The sequence below is a fragment of the Eurytemora carolleeae genome, unplaced genomic scaffold (genome assembly GCF_000591075.1).
Source record: "Eurytemora carolleeae unplaced genomic scaffold, Eaff_2.0 scaffold326, whole genome shotgun sequence".
Taxonomy (NCBI): Eukaryota; Metazoa; Arthropoda; class Copepoda; order Calanoida; family Temoridae; genus Eurytemora; species Eurytemora carolleeae.
In genome coordinates this window covers 136555-159588 of record NW_019396246.1, presented here as the reverse complement: position 1 = coordinate 159588, position 23034 = coordinate 136555, and the positions used below count along the sequence as shown (strand labels likewise).

The 23034-nt window shown below is 32.2% G+C and overlaps 1 protein-coding gene and 1 long non-coding RNA gene across 2 annotated transcripts in view; one reads left to right on the top strand and one right to left on the bottom strand.

Moving 5' to 3' along the window:
• Nucleotides 1-1113: 1113 nt before the first annotated feature.
• On the bottom strand, nt 1114-1801 carry LOC111699283 (uncharacterized). Its single transcript, XM_023469912.1, has one exon. The coding sequence runs from the start codon at nt 1762-1764 to the stop codon at nt 1387-1389; it is 378 nt and encodes a 125-aa protein (XP_023325680.1). The 5' UTR covers nt 1765-1801; the 3' UTR covers nt 1114-1386.
• Nucleotides 1802-22811: 21010 nt separating this feature from the next.
• LOC111699282 (uncharacterized) overlaps nt 22812-23034 on the top strand; it is a 2771-nt gene continuing 2548 nt past the window's right edge. The window contains exon 1 of the long non-coding RNA XR_002764716.1: nt 22812-22956. This is a non-coding gene — a long non-coding RNA (uncharacterized LOC111699282). The remainder of the gene's footprint in view (nt 22957-23034) is intronic.

The window sequence follows — 23034 nt, the reverse complement described above, 5'->3', positions numbered from 1 at the left end:
GAAGAAGTTTTTATAATTAACTAGCGACGCCGACACAGCGCAAAATATGATTTCATAAATGTGTATTCAAGATTAAAAATATTGATAGATTGACCCATTATTAGATTTGATAGAAAATTTATAAATATAAAGTAGTAATCTCTGATTTTCTATCAGTCTGATTGTTTGTATGTCCCATCATAACTCAGGAACCCCTTGCCCGATTTGCCTCATATTTTGACTGGAGAATCGCGGGAAAACTTAAATTCCAGGCAAAGCTGGGTACCCAAGCTAGCACTTAATAAAAAACTTTGTCGGATAAAAGTTGCTGCTAAGGATTTGTATGACCCTCTCTTGCCATATCCGATTCACACCAAGCTACCCTTGAAAGCTTTGCTTGTTTAAGTATGATTTTTTTGTTTTGAAAACTTGTGGTTTCTCTGTAAAAGTTACTTACACATTTCTTGCTTCAAAAATAGTAAAGAAATGATCAGACTTAAACACTTTATCATTATAAGCCAGAAAAACCGACGTTATCTTCCACATTATCAATCACATGTTAAAGGGTAAAACCTCGTAACCTAAATGACGACAAAAGTACGGTATTCTTTAAACCTAAGTATGATCAATAATATCCGAAAGATTGCGTCGTATTATTGGCGTGAAAAGAGTTGAATTCTGATCATTATTCCATCGTTTCTGAATTCTCTAAAGTCTCTCTTGCAGAGAAACCACAAATGAAAAAAAAAACTGTTTTCAAAAACAAAAACAATGATATTATATAAACTTGTCTCATACTTAATCAGGCAAAACCTTTTATTGGGTACCACTGTGAATCCAATCCGTATATGATACTTAAATGACGACCTGTGAAAACTATATGTATAATGTATATGCTGACAATCTGCTTTTGCTTTCTTTAAAATACAGGGTTACCCACAAAGAAAGAAACTTAAATACCTACTGGGTAAAAACTATTTAATGTGAAGGATAATTTTAGCATTTACCCTAATATTTGGTCTCTCAATGGTTTACCATTTGATTTTTAAAAAAAGAAACAACGGTGAAACGTTGTAGGGAACCATCAACATATGTCGAATGATAAACTTCTCAAGAAAAAGAAAAAATATTTAATTCACATACAAAGTTTATTACTAGACATGATACATTTTAACATATAAATAGATAAATAAATAAATAAATAAACTCCAAACCATCCGTTGGTCCATTTAATTTTGAAATAGCACCGAAAACAAATGTTCTCATAAATTTTGTATAATAAACAATTTGTATCACAGCGATATTAACAGTTGTCTCCGACGGTGTAAAAACTCGTTCAGTTTGGTCGGCCATATTGGCAAGCATGGCACTTGGGGAAAGCTCGGGTTTGGTTTGGGAATCTCTAATCTACTTCTCTGATTCCACCAAACCAAACTCAACAGCTCCAAACAGGGATGAAGACTCTTCACAAGGGAATGCATCGTCCCTGTGGTTACAGGTCAAGGTTTGCTGGTCGAAGACGGTCTGGTTCCCGCACACGAAGCTCCACTTGGCGTATTCAATCACCTCCCCCTCGTTGTTCTCAATAGGAAGGCAGATGTGGAAAACTTCACAGTTGTTTTCAACATCAGCATAGTATCCATAGGCCTGACCCTCACAAGAGAATCCGTCTGAGTACGGATTGGAGAGAATATCCTCTGATCCTGCAGGAAGGTTGTTGGTTGGTTCATCCTGTCCTAGGATACACATGGAGAGGGAGAGAAGGATGCACAGCTTACCAACCATCTTGTCAAAGGATAACTGACCACTGAAGGTGTGAAGGATCCTCACTAACTATATATAGGCAACACAGGCAGGCCTGGGGCGGGGGATGAGACACTGTGTACAGAGCGTCACATCTTCATATCTTTACTTTTAGAATCTCAAGATGCAGCTGAGCAGTGTCAGGGCCCGGTGCGGTCTGTACTCTTAAACAGTGTAGGGGTCAGACATTCAAGATTCTAAAAATGGCATTGAGCTGATAAAAAAAAAAGTTAGATACTTAGATTTGATATGTAGTACACACGTTTTGGGGTAATTGAATTTATGTTTTTTTAGTGTGTTGACTTCCTCCCTTGGACTGAATATTTAGATAAACAATGGATTCTCTACACAGTGCATCCTGAATACGTAAATAGGCGCCTACAGGGTGTCCCAATAAATTGAAATTGAGAGACGACTTGCATATTGTCCATGGTTTTCAATAATTGATAAATGACCTAAAGTATACATTAAAAAAGATTGAACGTTTAATTGAGCTTTCCGAAATTTGGTCTATCCTCTTTATCTTTAAAATTGACGGAGATATTAAACATTTGAACAGTTTTGCCGATGTTAAATTAACTGGGATCTGGACAAATTTCCGAATATCTCCGTAAAATGTAAAGGTTAAAAAATTGTAGACAACATTTTGGAAATCCCTTTGACTACTAGTTTTCGGCGTGAAATGTTTTAACTGTGATACTACAAAATTATATTTACGAGATAATCCCGCTTGGCACAAAGACTATATATAGAAGTCGTCATTTAATTCCTAGTTTATTGGGACACCCTTTACATACTTATCAGGACCTCTAGTTTACCGTGACTAAATATACCTCCTACAGGACCTCTAGTTTAACGTGAATAAATAAATCTCCTACAGGACCTCTAGTTTACCGTGACTAAATGCCTCCTACAGGACCTCTAGTTTACCGTGACTAAATACCTCCTCTTGATAAATAGGTTAAAATCCAACCTTTGGGAGTACAGTGTCAGTGTAGCAGTGATCACAATAAGGTTTCCCGTCCTTAACAATAATACTGAATAATAATAATATTTTACGGAAAAAATAATGATATTTGATGGTATTGTGGTTGGTAGCTGGAATTATGATCTTTTTTGTTTATAACACTTTTACACATTTTCTATCATCTCAATGTTATCTCGGAACTTGATAGAAGACAAATATTGTTCATAACTTTAATCATATAGTTGGAAACACTAACGAGAGGCTGGGCTCATTTCTTATTTGATCACATTTTTGTTTTTCTTTTTACTCTGGTCTAGCATGTACTGATATGTAAAATCTTGGTTCGATGCCAGGGTAAAAATAGTAAATAACAATTCACAAAGTAAACATACATAGATTTAAATTGAATGATAAATTGATAAATTGATACATCGTTAAATTGATAATTTTTTGTTTTGGGATATAACCACCCCTCAACCAAGCCAAACATATAAAACCACCTAGGCAAGAAACAGATAGAATCCCTAGGCACTAGATTTAACTGGTGCATACAAAAGCGTTTTTAAAAAGTGTTCATGAAATACATCATTAAATCATAATTTGTTGTTTCCTAATTGTCATTTGTCATGTAGAAAAGTCGATAATAATATAAAACAATTCTTTCTGATTGTGGAATCCCAAACTATTAAAATCTCAAATGATAAGAATCCCAAACGAGTGTCAACCAATGTTGGGATTGGAAGAATTGGGATGAGGATTAGGAAGTTGGAATAGGTTAGACAGGGACCGATGGGGACCGGTGGATATCAGCTAAAGAGGAAGTCGGGACTAGGATAAATAAATAAAAAGGTATGGTAAATTGGTAGTTGGGATGATTGAGTAGATGTATTTTGGGAACTACTGTATTGGAAAAGAAAAAGCAAAATATTTAGTATGAAGATACATGATATAATAAAATACGTGTATTTAAAATTATAAATAATAGGTAATTTAGTGGATAAAAATGTTAATATATGGGTGAAGACGACATTTTGGAAGGAATTAGCGGATTATTGTTAAGTTAGAATAAGAGAGGGAAAAAAGTATAAAAATCATCATTAGAATCATTCATTAATCAGAAACAAATATACTACTACTACTACTGCTACTAATAATAATGATAATGATAATAATAATAATAATGACAATAATAATAATAATAATAACAAATAAAGAATAATTTAAGCAATTGTATTTTTACAACAAAAGAGGGTAAAAATTGTTAACTATTGCTTGAAAATAAGTATGTTAAATAAGGGAAGGAGGGGGTGCAGGGCCGTCATGAGTTCCGCTAAATGGTCTCCAAGTCTCCGTAATCGTAGATGAGTATTTAAAATGACCTGGCGCTACTCCTGAGCGTTAGAAAAGATCAGTAGCAATAAATAACATTTTTTAAAGAACATATTTATTCCTTACATAGTTATGCAGTGTTTTCTTGAATATTCAAAAGCATTGCATACCTATTAAAGTATTAAACATGTTTTCTGAACATTTTTATACATTACCTCATTTTAAATACATATATGCGAATCACGAGGCTTGGAGACTATTTCGGGGGGCTCATGGCGTCCCTGCACACCCTCCCTACACAGGGGGGGGGGAGTACATTTAATGTTCAATAAAAGAATAAGATAAAAAATGTGACGGGCATGGTAAAAATACAGGGGGAAGTCCATCTGCTTCCCCCCCCCCCGCCATTTTTTCTATGCATTTGTTTGGTGTTACCAGACTATATTTGTTTAACTGAGCCTACTTGAGTTTCGTGTTGTTAAGCTGCAACTAAACGTGTTCTATCTGGATAATGCTTTAAACAATTCAATTTTATTTTTCATTAAATTTTCGATCTTATCTCCAGGGTTAGACGCCGCCGATCTCATCATTTAAACCTTCCTTGTAGAGACAAATATATCCTTCCAGGCTTTTAAGGCGCTTCGCGCTCATCTTCTATTTCAACTTTTAATTTTGGCTCTATTTGTGAGCATCTTCTTTGTGTACAATATAAAAAAAACTCGCAAATTTCATAATATTTTTTGAACATTTTCAAAATTTAACAAAGATCAATAACGTTTGGAGACAAATTTTTGTAATTTTGAGCATCCTTAAACCTTCCGTTGGGTCATGTGAGGTCCCACAGAAAATGTGGGCCAGATCGGTGCAGCCTTGTTGGCGTTTCTTGGATACAAGCAGACAAACAGACACCCAGACATGCAAAGCATATATATAAATATATTAAACAATGCTTTTTACTCTGTGAGATTCAGATAGTTCCTGAAAAATTAATCTAAATATGCATATCATACATAAAATATATAATAAGCCTCGAGCTTTGAGATATGTTGACACACATACTGATAAAATTAAGTTTAAATCATGTAGACAAAACTTGGTTTTAGATTCAAGGATGGTTATATCTTTGACATAAATACTAAGGAGTTTAGGCTCAAGGATGGATATATCTTTGACATAAATACTAAGGAGTTTAGACTCAAGGATGGATATATCTTTGAGATAAATACTAAGGAGTTTAGACTCAAGGATGGTTATATCTTTGACATAAATACTAAGGAGTTTAGACTCAAGGATGGATATATCTTTGAGATAAAGACTAAGGAGTTTAGGCTCAAGGATGGATAAATCTTTTGGATAAATACTAAGGAGTTTAGGATCAAGGATGGATATATCTTTGAGATAAAGACTAAGGAGTTTAGACTCAAGGATGGACATATCTTTGACATAAATACTAAGGAGTTTAGACTCAAGGATGGTTATATCTTTGACATAAATACTAAGGAGTTTAGGATCAAGGATGGATATATCTTTGACATGAATACTAAGGAGTTTAGATTCAAGGATGGTTATATCTTTGAGATAAAGACTAAGGAGTTTAGGCTCAAGGATGGATATATCTTTGACATAAATACTAAGGAGTTTAGGCTCAAGGATGGTTATATCTTTAAGATAAAGACTAAGTTGTTTAGGCTCAAGGATGGATATATCTTTGAGATAAAGACTAAGGAGTTTAGGCTCAAGAATAGATATATCTTTAAGATAAAGACTAAGTGGTTTAGGATGGTTATATCTTTAAGTTAGAGACTGAGGGGTTTTGACTCAAGGATGGTTATAATTTTGAGTTAGAGACTAAAGAGTTTAAACTCAAAAACGGTTATATCTTTGAGTTAAAGGGAGTGACCGGCAATGTATGGTAGTTAAACTGAGAATGTAGTATTGTGGAGATTTTTTTAAGGAATCATTTGAGAACTATGAGTTTTTACGGTGAATATTCGTTCAGCAAGAGCGCAAATCCTATTTACAAAATTCTCATTTAATTTTCATTTTTTAAGGATGATTTTGAGAATCGGTATTTAGAAAATTATTCAATTACGACGACGAAAAATGTTGTAAAAATTCTACAGTAAACCAATTAGTTTGAAAGGAACAGATTGTAATAATAAAATTTGACTATTTTCATCAAAAATAAGTAATCTTTTTCAGTTATAGGTTTCTGTTCTGTTTCATTGTTCACAAACATCTTCTGTAGATTTCCTGAAATTTTTATTGAAAAGACGACATTTGAAGAAGTTGCAGAAATATGCGATTATATTCATAAAGGATAAGAAATTTAATATAGTGATGAAAAAGAAATAACTTATTCTGAATTATTTCAGTTGAGAAACATGTTCCAAAACATCTAATTAGTTTAATGCAGATTTTCTAAAAATCGATTCTCTAAACGTAACCAATCATTTAAAAAACCGATTCTGAAAACGTACCTACCCAAACCACCCCGCGATGATTTTGCGCTCAAACTCAGTAAATAAAATTATATGTCTCAAATGAATCCTAAAAAAGAATAAGGGATTAAGATTTAAAAATAAGCTTTTTAATCCCAGGCAAAAGTCATGGAGTCCAATGTCATCCTAATATCCTGATTTTCCACCAATTTATAACCTAAAATTGGCACGGATACCCGAATACCTAAGTTCAAATACACATCCAAATACTGTACGCTTAGCAGCTTTAGGAAGACAATATCAATTTTTGCATTTTTTCTTTGTGTAACTTATATATATTTTTAACAAGAGTTAGTCGAGAGGTCTTAAACTTCTAGAAGGCCGGTGAGAAAAGGGTGGTTAGGGTAGAGAAAAAATAGGGGGTTTCCCCCTGGGTACAGGGTTAAAGTATGCTTGGCCTATCCATACCCTCTATTGTAGAGACTACACCATGGGTTGGGCAGCTGGAGTAAAAACACAGTGCCAAGATTTCAGAGTTCATCTCTTTCTCCTCAGTCATTTATTCAATCCAGGTTTCAGGTTTCATTTATTCACTTTATCCACTTGGTTTCAGCACTAATCCAATCCATCCACTTGGTTTCAGGTTTCATTATCCACTCTATCCACTTGGTTTCAGGTTTCATTTATCCAATCTATTCACTTGGTTTCAGGTTTCATTTATCCACTTTATCCACTTGGTTTTAGGTTTCATTTATCCACTTTATCCACTTGGTTTCATGTTTCATTTATCCAATCTATCGGTGTTAGGATTTTTCCCAAGTGGCACGTCATAAATGTGCAATTTCCAAACGGCAATTTCCCAAAGGTTAGGTTAGGCTCTCTGAGGCACCACTTGGTTTCATGTTTCATTTATCCACTCGATCCACTTGGTTTCATTTTTCATTTATCCACTCGATCCACTTGGTTTCAGGTTTCATTTATCCACTCGATCCACTTGGTTTCATGTTTCATTTATCCACTCGATCCACTTGGTTTCATGTTTCATTTATCCACTCGATCCACTTGGTTTCATGTTTCATTTATCCACTCGATCCACTTGGTTTCATGTTTCATTTATCCACTCGATCCACTTGGTTTCATGTTTCATTTATCCACTCGATCCACTTGGTTTCATGTTTCATTTATCCACTCGATCCACTTGGTTTCATGTTTCATTTATCCACTCGATCCACTTGGTTTCATGTTTCATTTATCCACTCGATCCACTTGGTTTCATGTTTCATTTATCCACTCGATCCACTTGGTTTCATGTTTCATTTATCCACTCGATCCACTTGGTTTCATGTTTCATTTATCCACTCGATCCACTTGGTTTCATGTTTCATTTATCCACTCGATCCACTTGGTTTCATGTTTCATTTATCCACTCGANTTGGGTTTTGAGCAAAAAGTTTTATACATTCTGTACAGATCTTCAGGGAGAACTCAGAAATACACAGGGGTGACAAGCAGACTTTATACACGCAGCATGGCTCGCGTAACACATATTTTAAGATTTAATGTTAGAGTTAACATATTTTAAGATTTAATGTTAGAGTTAACATATTTTAAGATTTAATGTTAGGGTTAACATATTTTTAGATTTAATGTTAGAGTTAACATATTTCTTGATTTAATGTTAGAGTTCACATATTTCAAGATTTAATGTTAGAGTTAACATATTTCATGATTTAATGTTAGAGTTAACATATTTCATGATTTAATGTTAGAGTTCACATATTTCAAGATTTAATGTTAGAGTTAACATATTTCAAGGATTAATGTTGGAGTTAACATATTTCAAGATTTAATGCTAGAGTTAACATATTTCAAGATTTAATGCTAGGGTTAACATATTTCATGATTTAATGCTAGAGTTAACATATTTCAAGGATTAATGTTGGAGTTAACATATTAAAAGATTTAATAAAGGGTTAACATATTTCAAGATTTAATGTTAGGGTTAACATATTTCAAGATTTAATGTTTGAGTTAACATATTTCAAGACTTAATGTTAGAGTTAACATATTTCAAGATTTAATGTTAGAGTTAACATATTTCAAGATTTAATGCTAGGGTTAACATATTTCAAGATTTAATGTTAGGGTTAACATATTTTAAGATTTAATTTTAGAGTTAACATATTTCAAGATTTAATGTTAGAGTTAACATATTTTAAGATTTAATGTTAGAGTTAACATATTTCAAGATTTAATGTTTGAGTTAACATATTTCATGATTTAATGCTAGGGTTAACATATTTCAAGGATTAATGTTGGAGTTAACATATTAAAAGATTTAATAAAGGGTTAACATATTTCAAGATTTAATGTTAGGGTTAACATATTTCAAGGATTAATGCTAGAGATCATATTTCAAACTGCCACTGCCAATGCTAATAGCTGTCAAGTGACACTTTACGCTGTGTGAATGCAGTAACATCTGAAAAGTAAAGATTAAAAAGATTAGCTTGGTCAGCTGTCACCAGCTGTCAGATTATTTAAGCCCCAAGTAGCTACCTGAAAGTTCCCGGCAATGCGTCCCAAAATTGTACTTTGGTTTTAAATGAACTGTAGTGTGTAGACGGACGTACAATTTCCATTTATAAGAATACCATGTCAGATTTACAACAGTACCCTTGTACAACACCACTTGTACATGAGATAGTAATTAATAATTATCATTTTATATTGTGGTCTATTTAGCTCATTTCTGATTCAGAAACAATGTGGAAGAAAAATGTCAGAAATAAAAATTTTTCGTGTGTATATTTGTGGGGGGGGGNCAGGGGGGGGGCGCCCCCCCTCTCAGGTGCTAGGGGAGGGCGCGCGCCCGCCCCCCCCCCTATTTGCACCTCTGCGGTTTTATCTTCATAAGGCCTTATTCATGTATAGTCGGTTTCAACAGCTGGCAGCTGTCGATCACGTGACACAAGGTGACATTACAGCTGATTTAAACTCGGGTTTAACATTTAGAACAAATGTTACCAATTCTCCTAGCTTTATAAATCCTGTTTAGAAAGTAAACAGAATCTTAACAAATGTGATTATATACATATATCTAACAGTTAAACTGTAAATATTGTAAGATCTACGGATCTAAATATCCTGTGAATGGATTGTGATCTTAATCACCTTTATATAAACAAGTTCTCTACTTTTTTGAGATAATGTAATGGGCTGAACAAACTTATTAAGATATATACATTTCCAATTTGATGTTTTTGATATAGAAACCCAGAAATAATTATTCAAGGATGAAATCTCTAATGCGGTTCAAATCTGAACTTGGAAGTGCATGTTGGAGACACCTAATGGAGGAAAAATGAACTAATCGTTCCCTGACTCTGCCCCACTAACCCACAATTCTCCCCAAATAATCCTGTGCCTCCTGTGCCCTTATTTACATTTTAATTTATCTATATTTATCTAAAACTTGACGAATTGAATTTCCAGGGTGCAGCAAATTTAATTGAGAAACATTTCACAGTACAGTTTCGTCATTTTAAGTGTCCTTTCATTAAAAGAGGGCAATGCTGATTCACAAGAGCACCTGGAATATTCAATAATGTGAAAGATATTGTCGTTTTTGGTTTTAAAAAGTGTTTATTTCTGATAACTTCGATATTTTTCCTTGAAAAAAATTAAAATTACAAATATTGATATCTCACGTGGATTTAAGGGTTCTGTCAATATTTTAGAAAACTGTGAATTTCGATCACAATTTGACCCCTTTTACATAATTTTATAGCCTTTTCTCTTAAATACTTTTTTGTTGGCATATACATTTTAAATGAAAAAGTATAAAATAAACAAATCCGGAAGTTTAAAGATTCTAGAAATATAGACGAAAACACGTTTGATTCCATTTAAAAGAAACCGAATGCTTCTCTCTCTGGTTAGTTCGGGGTGATCTAATTCATTCTTCCGTCAGACAAAGGTTTAAGTACCAAGCGATCTTTGCATGAAGGATCAATTGAAATTACGTTTACAGTCCCTTTAGGCCAAAATGTACCCGCAAACTGCAAAGAAAACTCAGGGTATTATTCAACAATTTGGTACTTTACATTTATAGCTCTATGGTGATAATATAATGGCCAAGGGGGTTTTAAAATGTCAGATATTCGAAATAACTATTTATAACACTGTTATTTTGGTTCGCAGTGTTATAAAGTTTTTGGACAGAAATTTTCTCTTTATCTCGAGAAGGTTCAAGCCTTTTGTACCGATCTTTAGCGAGGGACAAAATATAATCTAAAAACGCGAGAACCTTCGAGATATAGAGAAAATTTAAATCCAAAAACTATATAGCACGTCGTGCCAAAATAATGGTGTTAAATGTAATTTTATGAAACGTTTGTGTACTTGTCTTATTTCAATGGCTGTTTCTAGATCAAAGAATCTTTGAAACAAAGCAGAAGTCAAATCATAAAATTGATTTCAATTTTAGTTTTATTTCCATTTAAAAAAATATATTTTGGAAATATCCGAAATTTTTTGGAGAAAATCCGGGAATCAATCAAAACTTTAAAGCACACGTGCTATAATGTACAGCTAATTTAACATTACTAGCCTTAGAGGGCGCTTCGCGCCCATCTTCTAAATTAATTGTGAACATATTCTCTTTGTGTACATCGTAAAACAAAACAAAAATAATTCGCGGATTTTCACAAAAAATTTCGTGGATTTTCAAAATTTTAAAAAATTTAATGAAGATCGAATTTTGATGGAGACAAATATTTGAAATTTTGATCATTCATAAACCTTCCCTGGGGTCCCTAGATGTCCCACAAAAAATTTGGGCCCGATCGGTTCAGCCGTTTTGACGTTTATTGGATACAAACAAACAGACAAACAAACAGACAAGCCAAATTTATATATAGATAGCACGATGATTACTTACAGCACGTTCATTATGAAATTCATGATGAATTGAGTAATAATGATAAAGTATACTAGTTTCATGAAATATTGTTTGACTAAGGAAGAAATTTGTACACCAATCAAATAGCATTATAACAGAAAAGCAAATAAGGGCATGAACAGCCCTAAATTTGTATTTTATTTCTATAAACATTATTCATCTACAATATTTCCATAAAGAATGTTTAAATAGATATTCTGGACACAAAATACTGGACAGAGGGGTCCATCTTATATTTAGGAAATATTTGGATAGAAATGTATTATCTATAATTCAATCTTGCGACAAGGTAAGTATATAAAACTATGCTTCCGGTGCGCTCCGCGCCTCTCTTCTTAGTAATAATTTAATAATATTTCATATATTTTTTATTGTAAGACTTCCGCAATATGTTTAAACATTTTTATGCTGGGCAAATCGATAAACTTCTTTACAAAAACTTTATCAATGAGAATTTTTGTTGATGTTTATTGGACATTCAATTTCCATAATTCTGTTTTTCTACTTTAAAAGTTTTATTTCCATTACCAAAAGTATAAAATCGTTTCCGAAATTTTTTACATTTTCTGTTTTTGTTCGGTTGCAAGTTGCAATGGCCAAATACGTATAAATGTTAAATATATTCAATTTTTGCAAGATAAAGGTAGTATAGAGAGTTTTTTATATGCAGAGATCCATAAACGCATAGTGTCTAATTGAATTAGTTTACAGCATAAGGGTGTTCGGGTGTCCCGCATCAAATTAGACAGCGTCAATTGGCCTATATCACGATTTGGGGGACAAATCAGAAAATTTAAGAAGAATGAATCATTTTGAAAAATCTTATAAGGCTAATACAACATTTTTTGAAGAAAATGCAAATTTTTTTGAGTATTATGTGCGTATTTTGACGTTGAAGATTGGAGATAATCTATGGGACGCTCTGTGCAACAAGGATTGGAAAGAAGTCATATTTGTAATATTTTAAACAGCGCAATTACAAAAAAAATATGCTACAGTTATTTAGTAATGGTCCCCCAAATGTACAATATGCCTAGGGCTACAAAAAAGTAAACATTTGTATAACTCTAATACAACTTGAGACTTCTTGTGGCTAATTGTGCAGGGTTAGATCAGGTTTCTACTTTATAGGTTTGGTTTTGCATCCTCTTTCTTCACATTTTTCATTCCTCTTACTCCCTGGAAATATGTAAATTAATATTGTTTTGAAATTAAGTTTAAAAATTATTACTTTTTAGTATTTAAACCTTATTTTGGTAAATTAAAAACAATATTATTTATAATGTACTAGAAAGAAGAAAAAAACCTGAAGTAAAACCTGAAACAAAATCTTAAATCGTTAAGTAAAGTTTAAGAATTTTGTTTAGATTCAAATTTGAATTCGAACCTGCAGGTTTAAGTTTGAACCTGGAGGTTCAAGTTTGAACCTGGAGGTTCAAGTTTGTATTCGAACTTGGAGGTTTAAGTTTGAATTAGAACCTGGAGGTTAAAGTTTGAATTCGAACCTGCAGGTTCAAGTTTGAATTAGAACCTGCAGGTTCAGGTTTATATTCGAATCTGTTGGTTTGATTTTGAATTCAAACCTGCAGGTTTAAGGTTGAATTCGAACCTGCAGGTTTAAGTTTGAATTCAAACCTGCAGATTCAAGTTTGCATTCAAACCTGGAGGTTTAGGTTTGAATTCGAACCTGTAGGTTTAAATTTGAATTCGAACCTGCAGGTTTAAATTTTAATTCAAACTGCAGGTTCAAGTTTGAATTCTAACCTGTAGGTTTAAATTTTAATTCGAACCTGCAGGTTTAAGTTTGAATTCGAACCTGTAGGTTTAAATTTTAATTCAAACCTGCAGGTTCAAGTTTCAATTCTAACCTGTAGGTTTAAATTTTAATTCAAACCTGCAGGTTCAAGTTTGAATTCTAACCTGTAGGTTTAAATTTTAATTCGAACCTGCAGGTTTAAGTTTGAATTCGAACCTGCAGGTTTAAGTTTGAATACAAACCTACAATTTCAAGTTGGAATTCGAACCTGTAGCTTTAAGTTTGAATTTAAACCTGGAGGTTCAAGTTTAAACCTGGAGGTTCAAGTTTAAACCTGGAGGTTTACCATGCACTGTGCACTGTGCATTGTGCATATAACAGTGTAAAGGTGGTGTATACTGAATACTGTATATTGCACCTAGGAAACAATTTAATTTATGCATTAAATTGTAATGTTTAATTTATTTGATTGATTTAGTTAAATAAAATTGAACAACTTTTTTATTAAGTTATAAAATTTAAGCAATTTGATTCTCAATGTTTTTTATTGATTCTTATTGATTCTCATTGATTCTCATTGATTCTTATTGATTCCCATTGATTCTCATTGATTCTCATCGATTTTCATTGATTCTCAGTGATTCTCATTGGTTCTCATTAATTCTCATTGATCCTTATTGATTCTCATAGATTCTCATTGATTCTCATTGATTCTCATTGATTCTCATTGATTCTCATTGATTCTCATTGATTCTCATTGATTCTCATTGATTCTCATTGATTCTCATNCAAAATGTTTCCTATCACAAAATGTTTCCTGCCACAAAATGTTTCCTTTCACAAAATGTTTCCTGCCACAAAATGTTTCCATTTACAAGATATGAACTACTAAATGATTGTTTCTTCAGTTTGATCAGTATGGAAGATGGTATAGGTCTAAAAATCCAACATATTTGCATAGCTTGAGTAGTTCATTCATTTCTAAAAAAACGTTTTCCATGTTTTTTTGAATCATAATTTCCGGTTTATGTTAAATCAAATTTCCTCTATATCATTTCAAAGTAAAGAGTTTTTTACATATGGTTAATTTAAAATTGAATTCTTGCTGCTAAACATGTTCCTACACTTTTTTATATAAATAAAATACAGAGTGATTTTCCTGACTGATTTTTATTTCACCAAATCCTCGAAATTTTGTCGTTGAAATCCTGTGTTTGAAAATAGGAAACAATGAACCCGGAAATACGAAATCTTTGTCCAGACTGATGTTCTAACCAAGAAAACTAAAATAAGGAACAGATGTGGTACACANATAACTGCACCAAAAAAGTTCTCTCAACATTTTTTTTTGATACATGTATTTAATGCAGAATCTTCTAACAGTTTTCGGATATAAAGTCCTAATATTTGGCACGGAAAAAGTCCTATGAAAAAAAGAATCTGAAAATAAAGTCCGACCATTCACGAAAAAAATGTCAAGGAATCTAAAACATAGGACTTTTATATTCATCAATGTTCTATTTATTTATTAATATTTTGAGACCGAAAAATGCGTTGTGTTTGTTCCTGAATATTTACTTCCTTGCTCTTGAAGGAATTTGGACAGAGAATTCTTCGTTTACGCACAACTCACCACTCCTCATTCTTACCGGAACCTATCCTCTTAATTCTTTCCTTCCTTCCTTCTTATAAACGTACGTACAAGCTTCATAACACAGCGTTCTCCAGGGTACTCATCTCAGTCCAGGGGTTTATGAGTTATGAATAATCAATCAAACATACAAACAGAGATTTCAACGTTGTATATATATATATTATACTCATAATGTATGCATATACAGGGTGAGTAAAAAAACGTGTGATTGCGGCGCCTAGTGCAAATTGTATTTTTTTTTGCAAACAACCTGTCAAAGGAAATTTGCACATTTTTAGTTTTTCTTGATTAAAAATCAGGTTATTTAAAATTTTGCAAAAATCTTTGCATATTTAAAATGGCATGGTCAAGGGCTTTTCACAAATGTATAATTTTTCATTTTTGGACAAATTTTTTTTTGCAAACATTTTTACTATATAACTGAATTTTTTGATAAAAAATTCAATTTTTGCAAATTTGCAAATGTTTTTGCAGATTCTAAAAGTAGAGCACAAGAGCTTTCCAATGATGTATCATTTGTCATAATTGGACATCAAACATGGGATTTAGAGGGGGGGGGTCAAATTGACCCCCCCCCCCAGCATATCCTGGTTTTCAAGTACCCCAGCAGAGATAGGGTTAAGATTTCAACTGAACAGCGTATATTTGATACTTTAGAATATACTTAGAAGAAAGGAACTAGAGAATTTATATAACTTTACCTTAAAAATTAGACCAGACCTAAAAATTGCGAATTTTCTGTGATTCTTTGATTCAATCTTTGTTTGGCTCACCCTGTATCTTATTTTTGTAGTCGTCGTTTATATCATTAGAAAGAAGCCGAAATGAATTTTTGAGATAGGTAAAAATGTCTAAATGAGAACAATAGGAAAATAGGCATTTTTGTGAAAATTTGCTGATTGCCGATTTTCTCAGTTTAATTTTGCGCATTTTCTCTGAAACNTAATATTTACAGAAGGGCTGGAGGAAAGGGGGGATCGCAACATATTATTTTGAAAAAATGTTGTTTAATATTTGAGGTGAATGATCCACGATATGCTAAAAAGTATGGAGTATCCCGCCTTCCTTCTCTTGTTTATTTTAGAAGAAAATTCCCAAGCATCTACAGAGGTTATTTTTTCTTTTTTTTGTCAGATTATTTTGATTAAGTTAAATTCCATTTTTATTCATTATTCGCACATGTAGGAAAAAGAAAATACATATCTTGTGCAGTTCATGTAAATCAAATACACTCTATAGATCCATAGAATAGTGGGACAAGCTAATAATAAATTTATATCCTGTTTTTTCTTTCGTAATTGAGAAACCATTCGGACATTTTTCAATTATTTCTAGATTATTTAAAACACATTCATGATTTAAAATGAACGTGTTCTTGATAATATGAATGCGTTCCTGATTTTAATGTTCTTTTCAAAAATTTCCGTTCCTATTCGTTCCTTTACGAATCGTTCCAACATTTTAAAGAACGCTTTCTATGCCTTCGTTCTCATCGTTTTTCAGAACGATGGGATCGTTCTTGATCGTTCTTTTCATTCTTGTTCCCCAGGAACGACGCCCAGCCCTAAACAGGGGCGTATACAGGGTGCTAACTTTTTTGGCATTCCAGAGAGGGCTCAGCCCCTTTGGTGACTAATACCGGCCCTGAAAATCAAGGTTGCACTAATTGTAATACACTCATAGGACCCCCCCCCCTTGTACGCCTCTTTATCCAATCTGATTTTTTATAATATCTGTGATTAAATTTTTGTTACAAAAAAGTTTTTTTTCGTGTTTACAAAGTATTGAATTTATGTAGGAAGACGACTGTTAGTCTCAAGTTATGAACATGAAACACTGCAATTTTACAGTATTGTTGTATAAGTGAGATATTGATCTTTTAGGTGATAAGTGAGGGATAAATTATCTTTCCCTATTTTTATGTTGTATATAATTGAGCGGGAAAACTCTAGTTTGACCTGACGCTAGTTTGAGGGGCCCGTGGATGCGGGGGTTTGAGGGCGTTCACCTGGGATTTTGGATAAATCAGGGATTCCTGAGATGGGCGAGCAGGTCAACCTGTACAGAAGCTAGAGTTAGTTGACCAAGAAGTGAAAAAAGGACTGCAGATCTGGTTTAAATTATATCGTTGCTCAAGCTCCCTATCATCTTCACACTAATATTTGTTTGCTAATAAATCATTAGTTACGTGCATTGCTTAATATTTGGATAGGTGAACCTTTTGATTAGTCTGTCTGAGAATATTTTCCTAAATAAATGGTTTATCAAGTCATATAGTTAAACTATTGCTCTGTAACAACTTAAAATACACTTTATTATTGCTTGGTTGTCGTTCTCACCGTTCTCACCGTTCTCACCGTTTCAGTGTTTATTTTACATTGTAATGTAAACCTTGGGTATATACTAAATATGTAATTATATTTATATTTATAGTTTAGCTCTGAAGCATTTTACACAAATTTGGAATCAATTGTATGGAGTATTTACATTTTTGCATTCCTAAGATACATAAGGAAGTTGTTCAAGAAATAGACAAAATAGACACCGTCGTAATACAAAGATAGATAGATAGAGACAGATAGATAGATATATCTGTTATATATAAAAAGATATGTATATATATAATATATATGGTATACAATTCAGGTAGATATAATAATATAATTTAAAAATATTTAAAAATATATAGTAAACATATGAATGTTAAATAAGATGATAGATGGACATAAAGATAGATAATAGATATTTATATAACAATGTTATTTTTCCAAGACAAAATTTAAAAAAAATATGAAAATGTATGAAAAATGAAAATGTATAAAAATGTATGAAAATTATGGGAATTGGAGTTTAACTATAGATATACAGGAGATACAGAGAACAGACCGCACTTCAGATTGCAGCACCTACTCCATGAAACATCGTGCGTATGATCGAGGATGTAAATCTGTTTTATATAATATAATATAATAAAATTGATTTTACTAATTAGTTCTTGTTTTCGCCACTAGATTTCTCATGTGTCAAAAAAAGAAAGGCTGGCTTACATCAAATAACAAATCAAATTTAGCCACATTGAAAAAAAATCATAATTTGAAATTAAAGCCCAAATTATAGTGTACACTGTAGGACAATCATAACATTCTTAAACTTCTGGTGGTAAGACACCATACTGCTATAAATTATGGAACCAGATTTATTAGGGTTGTGGGTTTTGTTTTCCCATGATCAATTTTCTTTTAAGCTTAAATATACATATCTGAAGAAAGCGATGAGAGCATAATACTTAACGCATTAGATGCACGACTTTACTTGTATAAAATATATAATTCTTCTTCCTTTAAGCTTTAGAGTTTATCGTCAAAAAACACTAACAATCCAACGAAAATTATTTAGAAAATATAACAATAAATATGTAGCTTTTCTTTTGTAGAATGGGAGGAAATATTCCCACAGCCTCTATTTTTAAAGGTTTTAGTATGTTTTCTCCTCAAACACTCAATTTTGTATATTTTTAATTTTTTTTCTAAATTATACTAATTGTTACTTTAATAAATTATTAAGTTTAAACTTAATTAAATTAATTTCTTTATTATTTTGGCTAGTTTCTAAAATATTCTTGTTTTACATAGAAATTAAAGGGCGGGAGAAACACCGGACATACTAGGTGCAGGGGGAATTAGAGGATTTAAAAAAATGTATCAAAATATCGTTAAAATTATTTTAATTTGGCTTAAGATCAGATCAAAATTGTTCAATAGAATCATATAGAATCAAATTGGATCAAATAGGATGAAATAGGATCAAACAGGATCAAATTTGATGAAAAAGATCAAATAGGATCAAATAAGATCAAATATGATCAAAAAGAATCAAATAGGATCAAACAGGATCAAATATGATCAAATATGATGAATAACGATCAAATAGAATAAAATAGGATCAAATAGGATATAATATGATTTAAAAAGATCAAATAGGATTTAAAGAATCAAATAGAATCAAATAAGATCAAATTCCCCCCCCCACCCCAGTCTGTTTAAGGTTAAGAGTCTAAAAATTTTACCCAATATGCATTCCTTGACCCTTAAAAGTTGAAGCTGTACACTAATAGGGTTGTAAAATACATATATTTACGCTGGTTTTAAGGCATCATTATTATTTATGTGTAAACGGTGTAACCCCTCTCTTATACCCTATCCCTATATCCTTCCTGGCCCACAATAATCTTTTTTGCTTGTTTATTTTCTTATGGTTTTTAACAATTTTTTAATTTTTTTTATTTATCGATTTTGATGGTTATTATATCGTTAGAACTGACGAGGGTCAACCTAGACCGAAATATATTTTCAATAAATGTGTAACTAACATCTACATTCTTTACTCTACAGAGGTTAGAACTGACGAGGGTCAACCCAGACCGAAATATATTTTCAATAAACGTGTGACTAACATCTACTTTCTTTACTCTACAGAGGTTTGATCCATACTTACTAAATTAAGTCCTCTGCGTTGAATATGGTCTAAATATGACTTATTTAATGATTAAATAAAGAAAGAAGGAACAAGAAGCGTATAGGTGAAGGAAATAATAAATATAAGGGAACAGACGTATAAATTCCGTACAGTCGTCTGTGTAGTCTCACTTTTTTTTGTGGGTAACCCTGTAGGATACAGGAGCAAATATGTTTTTATTATGACATGTTCATTGTTCATAGACCTTTTAAATGAATGATAAAATAAAAGGTCATCTTGAATACAGATAATGTAGACAAAGGTTAATTTGTTTATTTATCGAAAAGCCTAAACTTAAAGGGACTGTAAGTATAAATTAGAAATCAATAATTCATGATTTTGAAAACTTAATAAAACTTAAAAACGACGACGAAAAGCGAAACGATCGTCTTTAAAAAAAAAAGTTTTTTTTTCAAAAAGTTCAGTTCTTTTTTAAAACTGTAGAAAGACATAAAAAAGATTATCAGAAATAAACATTTTAAAATTTAAAAAATGAGAACATCTTCAACATTATTGTGCAGACAAAGGATTCAAGGGCATCAATGTGCAGGGAGGGTCAGTTAAAATTACGCTTACTTGTGTTTCTTTATTTTCATTGTATTTCTCGATCCTTGGTACTCGGACAACCGAAAAAGTCGTCTTTTGTTACATATTTTTATTATTACAGTTACTTCCCCGATCATATCATTGTTCAGGGCTTGATCAATTATAGCGTGNTTAATCCCTTTATTTTTAAACCCCAACGTCGTATGACCTTTAGACCTAAGAATTCTATTAGATCAAATGATCAAAGTTTGAAATACACCATCGGGTTGCAAAGATAAGGTGATTGAAAGCAACATTTCAATTGTTACTAACTTTAGAAGAGAGGCGAGAAGCGCCCATAAAGCAAAAACAAGGTTCATCTAACTTGTTCTTTCTGTATAAACTGTGACCAAGATATTTGTATTAATATTTGTATTCTCATGCTGCCGCTAATAATATTGAATTGTCATTCAGACACTGCAAATAAACTACATATAGGACAAAAAGGGAATGATCAATGATCAATGATCAATATTAATATTTATGGTTAACAATGGGCTCCTTTATTGATCAAGTTTTAAATGACTCAACAAAATTACATATTTATTTAGAACATTGCATTGGTTTTAAAACCAAGAATGAATAATTTGTTGAAGGATTCGATGATTACGTAATAACTGAAATGATAAATATGTTATGTAATGAGTAAAAATCAATGTTTTCTATTTGTGCATAATTTAGCATATTTTCTCTTTCTTTTGGAAACCTGTATTTTCAAAAATTTATTTAAANTTATAATAATAATAAATTAATATATCAAAATATAATAAGGTTTGGTGTAAAATATAAAAAGGGGGCCAGGGAGGGGGAGGACAGAAAACAAGAAGCTGCATCTAACATAAAGGGGAAGACGGAAATTTAAAAAAGGGTAGATTAGGGTGGGGCGTGAAAATAGTTTTAAAGATAATGTAAACACAAAACATAATTTTATGTTATCCTCAAAAAAATAGCATGTCCTATTTACAACGGTACCCTTAAAAGCTTTATCCATGTTTTTTCTTTAGCTGATTTTTTCCCTTTGTGATTTTTCTAAAAAGCTGATTTGAGCGTATATTTCTTCGGTAGCAGCGGAGAAATTATCAGAATTAAACAATTTTCAAGCTAAATATAGACGTTATCATCCACATAGTGCTAGGTATTTTACCAACGGCATTTTCCCAAGTGATAACCTCTCAAATGTGTAATTTCTGAAGTGAAAACTGTCCAAAGGTTAGATTGTAGGCCCAATAGGGGGCCGAGTGCTGCGGATAGAACCGACTCATGGGAAGTTAAGAAATTACACAATTGGGAAGTTGCCACTCGGGAAAACACCCTTGGGAAGTTGCCGCTTAGGAAAACTCCTTTGGAAAAATATACCTAACATCTTCTACATCAGACTAAGCAATTTCAAATGTTAAGAAAGTCAAAAAGAAAAAGGGGGGGGGAAGAAGAAGGAACCTATTGAAAAATAAAGAAGGAAAAAAAGTTAAACATGGCAAGTGTAATAAAAAATAATATAAAAGAGTGAAACTGGTGGAAGGTGAAAGCTTGAAAGGAGAAAAGAACAGAGTTTTTGCCAAAAAAAAAATCAACAAAAAACAATAAAGGTTGAACATTAGAAACATTTGAGTTTGTGACAAAGATTTAGTTCCTATAGATAAAACTTGAAGCCTGCAAGAAGAGGGGGTAAGGAAAGAAAAAAAATCCAATTTCCATTTTAATTCAATTCAGCATTTCTAAGGAAACGTAGAACCGACTACAGGACGAGAACCGACTACAGGACGAGAAGATAAATGATTCTGAATCCTAGGATTTATTTATTCTAAACTTTTATCAAATACTATAGGCTCTGTATGAGTCTATGAGAGTAGTGTAATGTTCAACTTCTACATTTAAAAATTTACAAACTATTTGTAAATTGATTTTTAAGGTAAATGGATTGAAAAATATACATAATTTGAAAATTGTAAATGCATATGTGTAAAATACGAATCTTTTTATGTGGACAAAAATAATTGTCAATTTTAAATTGTAAATTTTAAATGCAAAACTGTAAAATGCGAATATTTTCATGTTTACTAAAATGATTTGTAAATTGTGAATGCATATATGTGTATAATATATATTTTATGTTGTCTAATTAATATTTTGTAAATTGAAAATGCAAAAGTGTAAAATTCCAATAGTTGTATCTTGACTAAAATAAATCCAATATAATTGTTCATTTGATATGAGGGAATAAATGTTGCTTAGTGGGAGGGGGGTGTGTGTGTTACTTTTGAGTATACCAATTAAATGCTTATTGACAAAATCAATCATTTCCCCATTTTCCCCTTTTCTGGTTTACATTAAAAAGCTTAAGCAAGTGTCATAAGTCAGTTTTTTCTCTAACACTGCATTCGAAGACGATTTTTTTTATTTTTATGAGCTAAAGATTTAAACCGAGATTTCTACGCGGCATTCATTTCCGGAAGGGAGAGGAAGAAATTGATTACCAGGGTTACCAGCCTGATGCCGAACGGCTTACATGATTGTTTTCGTTCTTTTTTACCTTTTTTTGCCCGCTGTTAAGTTTTTTTTTAGGTTTGGCTAATTGTTGAATTCCCTCCTTTTTCTTCTGAATGTTTATTATCTCAGATAATTGGGGCAGACATGAACAACTATAGTTCGATGTGCATGGTGGTCATCATGCAGAAAATAAACGCTGATTCCGATGATACAAGTTTGGTTACTTTTCTATATTAATTGTTTTATTTAATTTTTAACTTTTTAATTCCTTGTGGTTGGCAACTTGGCAACCCTGACATACGATTTTAGAATTTTGCCGGTAAATCTGATGACTCAATCCGATTTCATATCTGGATTATTCAAGATCCAGTCTCCTCGTGGAGACGTCCTGCACGTCTCGTCTCGATCGTTTTAGAATCTTAATCTTATCTGAGAAGTGATCGAGTTCGAAGATTAAGAAGAAGATATCTGACAAAGGTTGGTTTCTTTGATTACCTAATTAATAGAATTGTCACTTGATCCCAAATTATACCACCTTGTATATTCCTAGAGAAC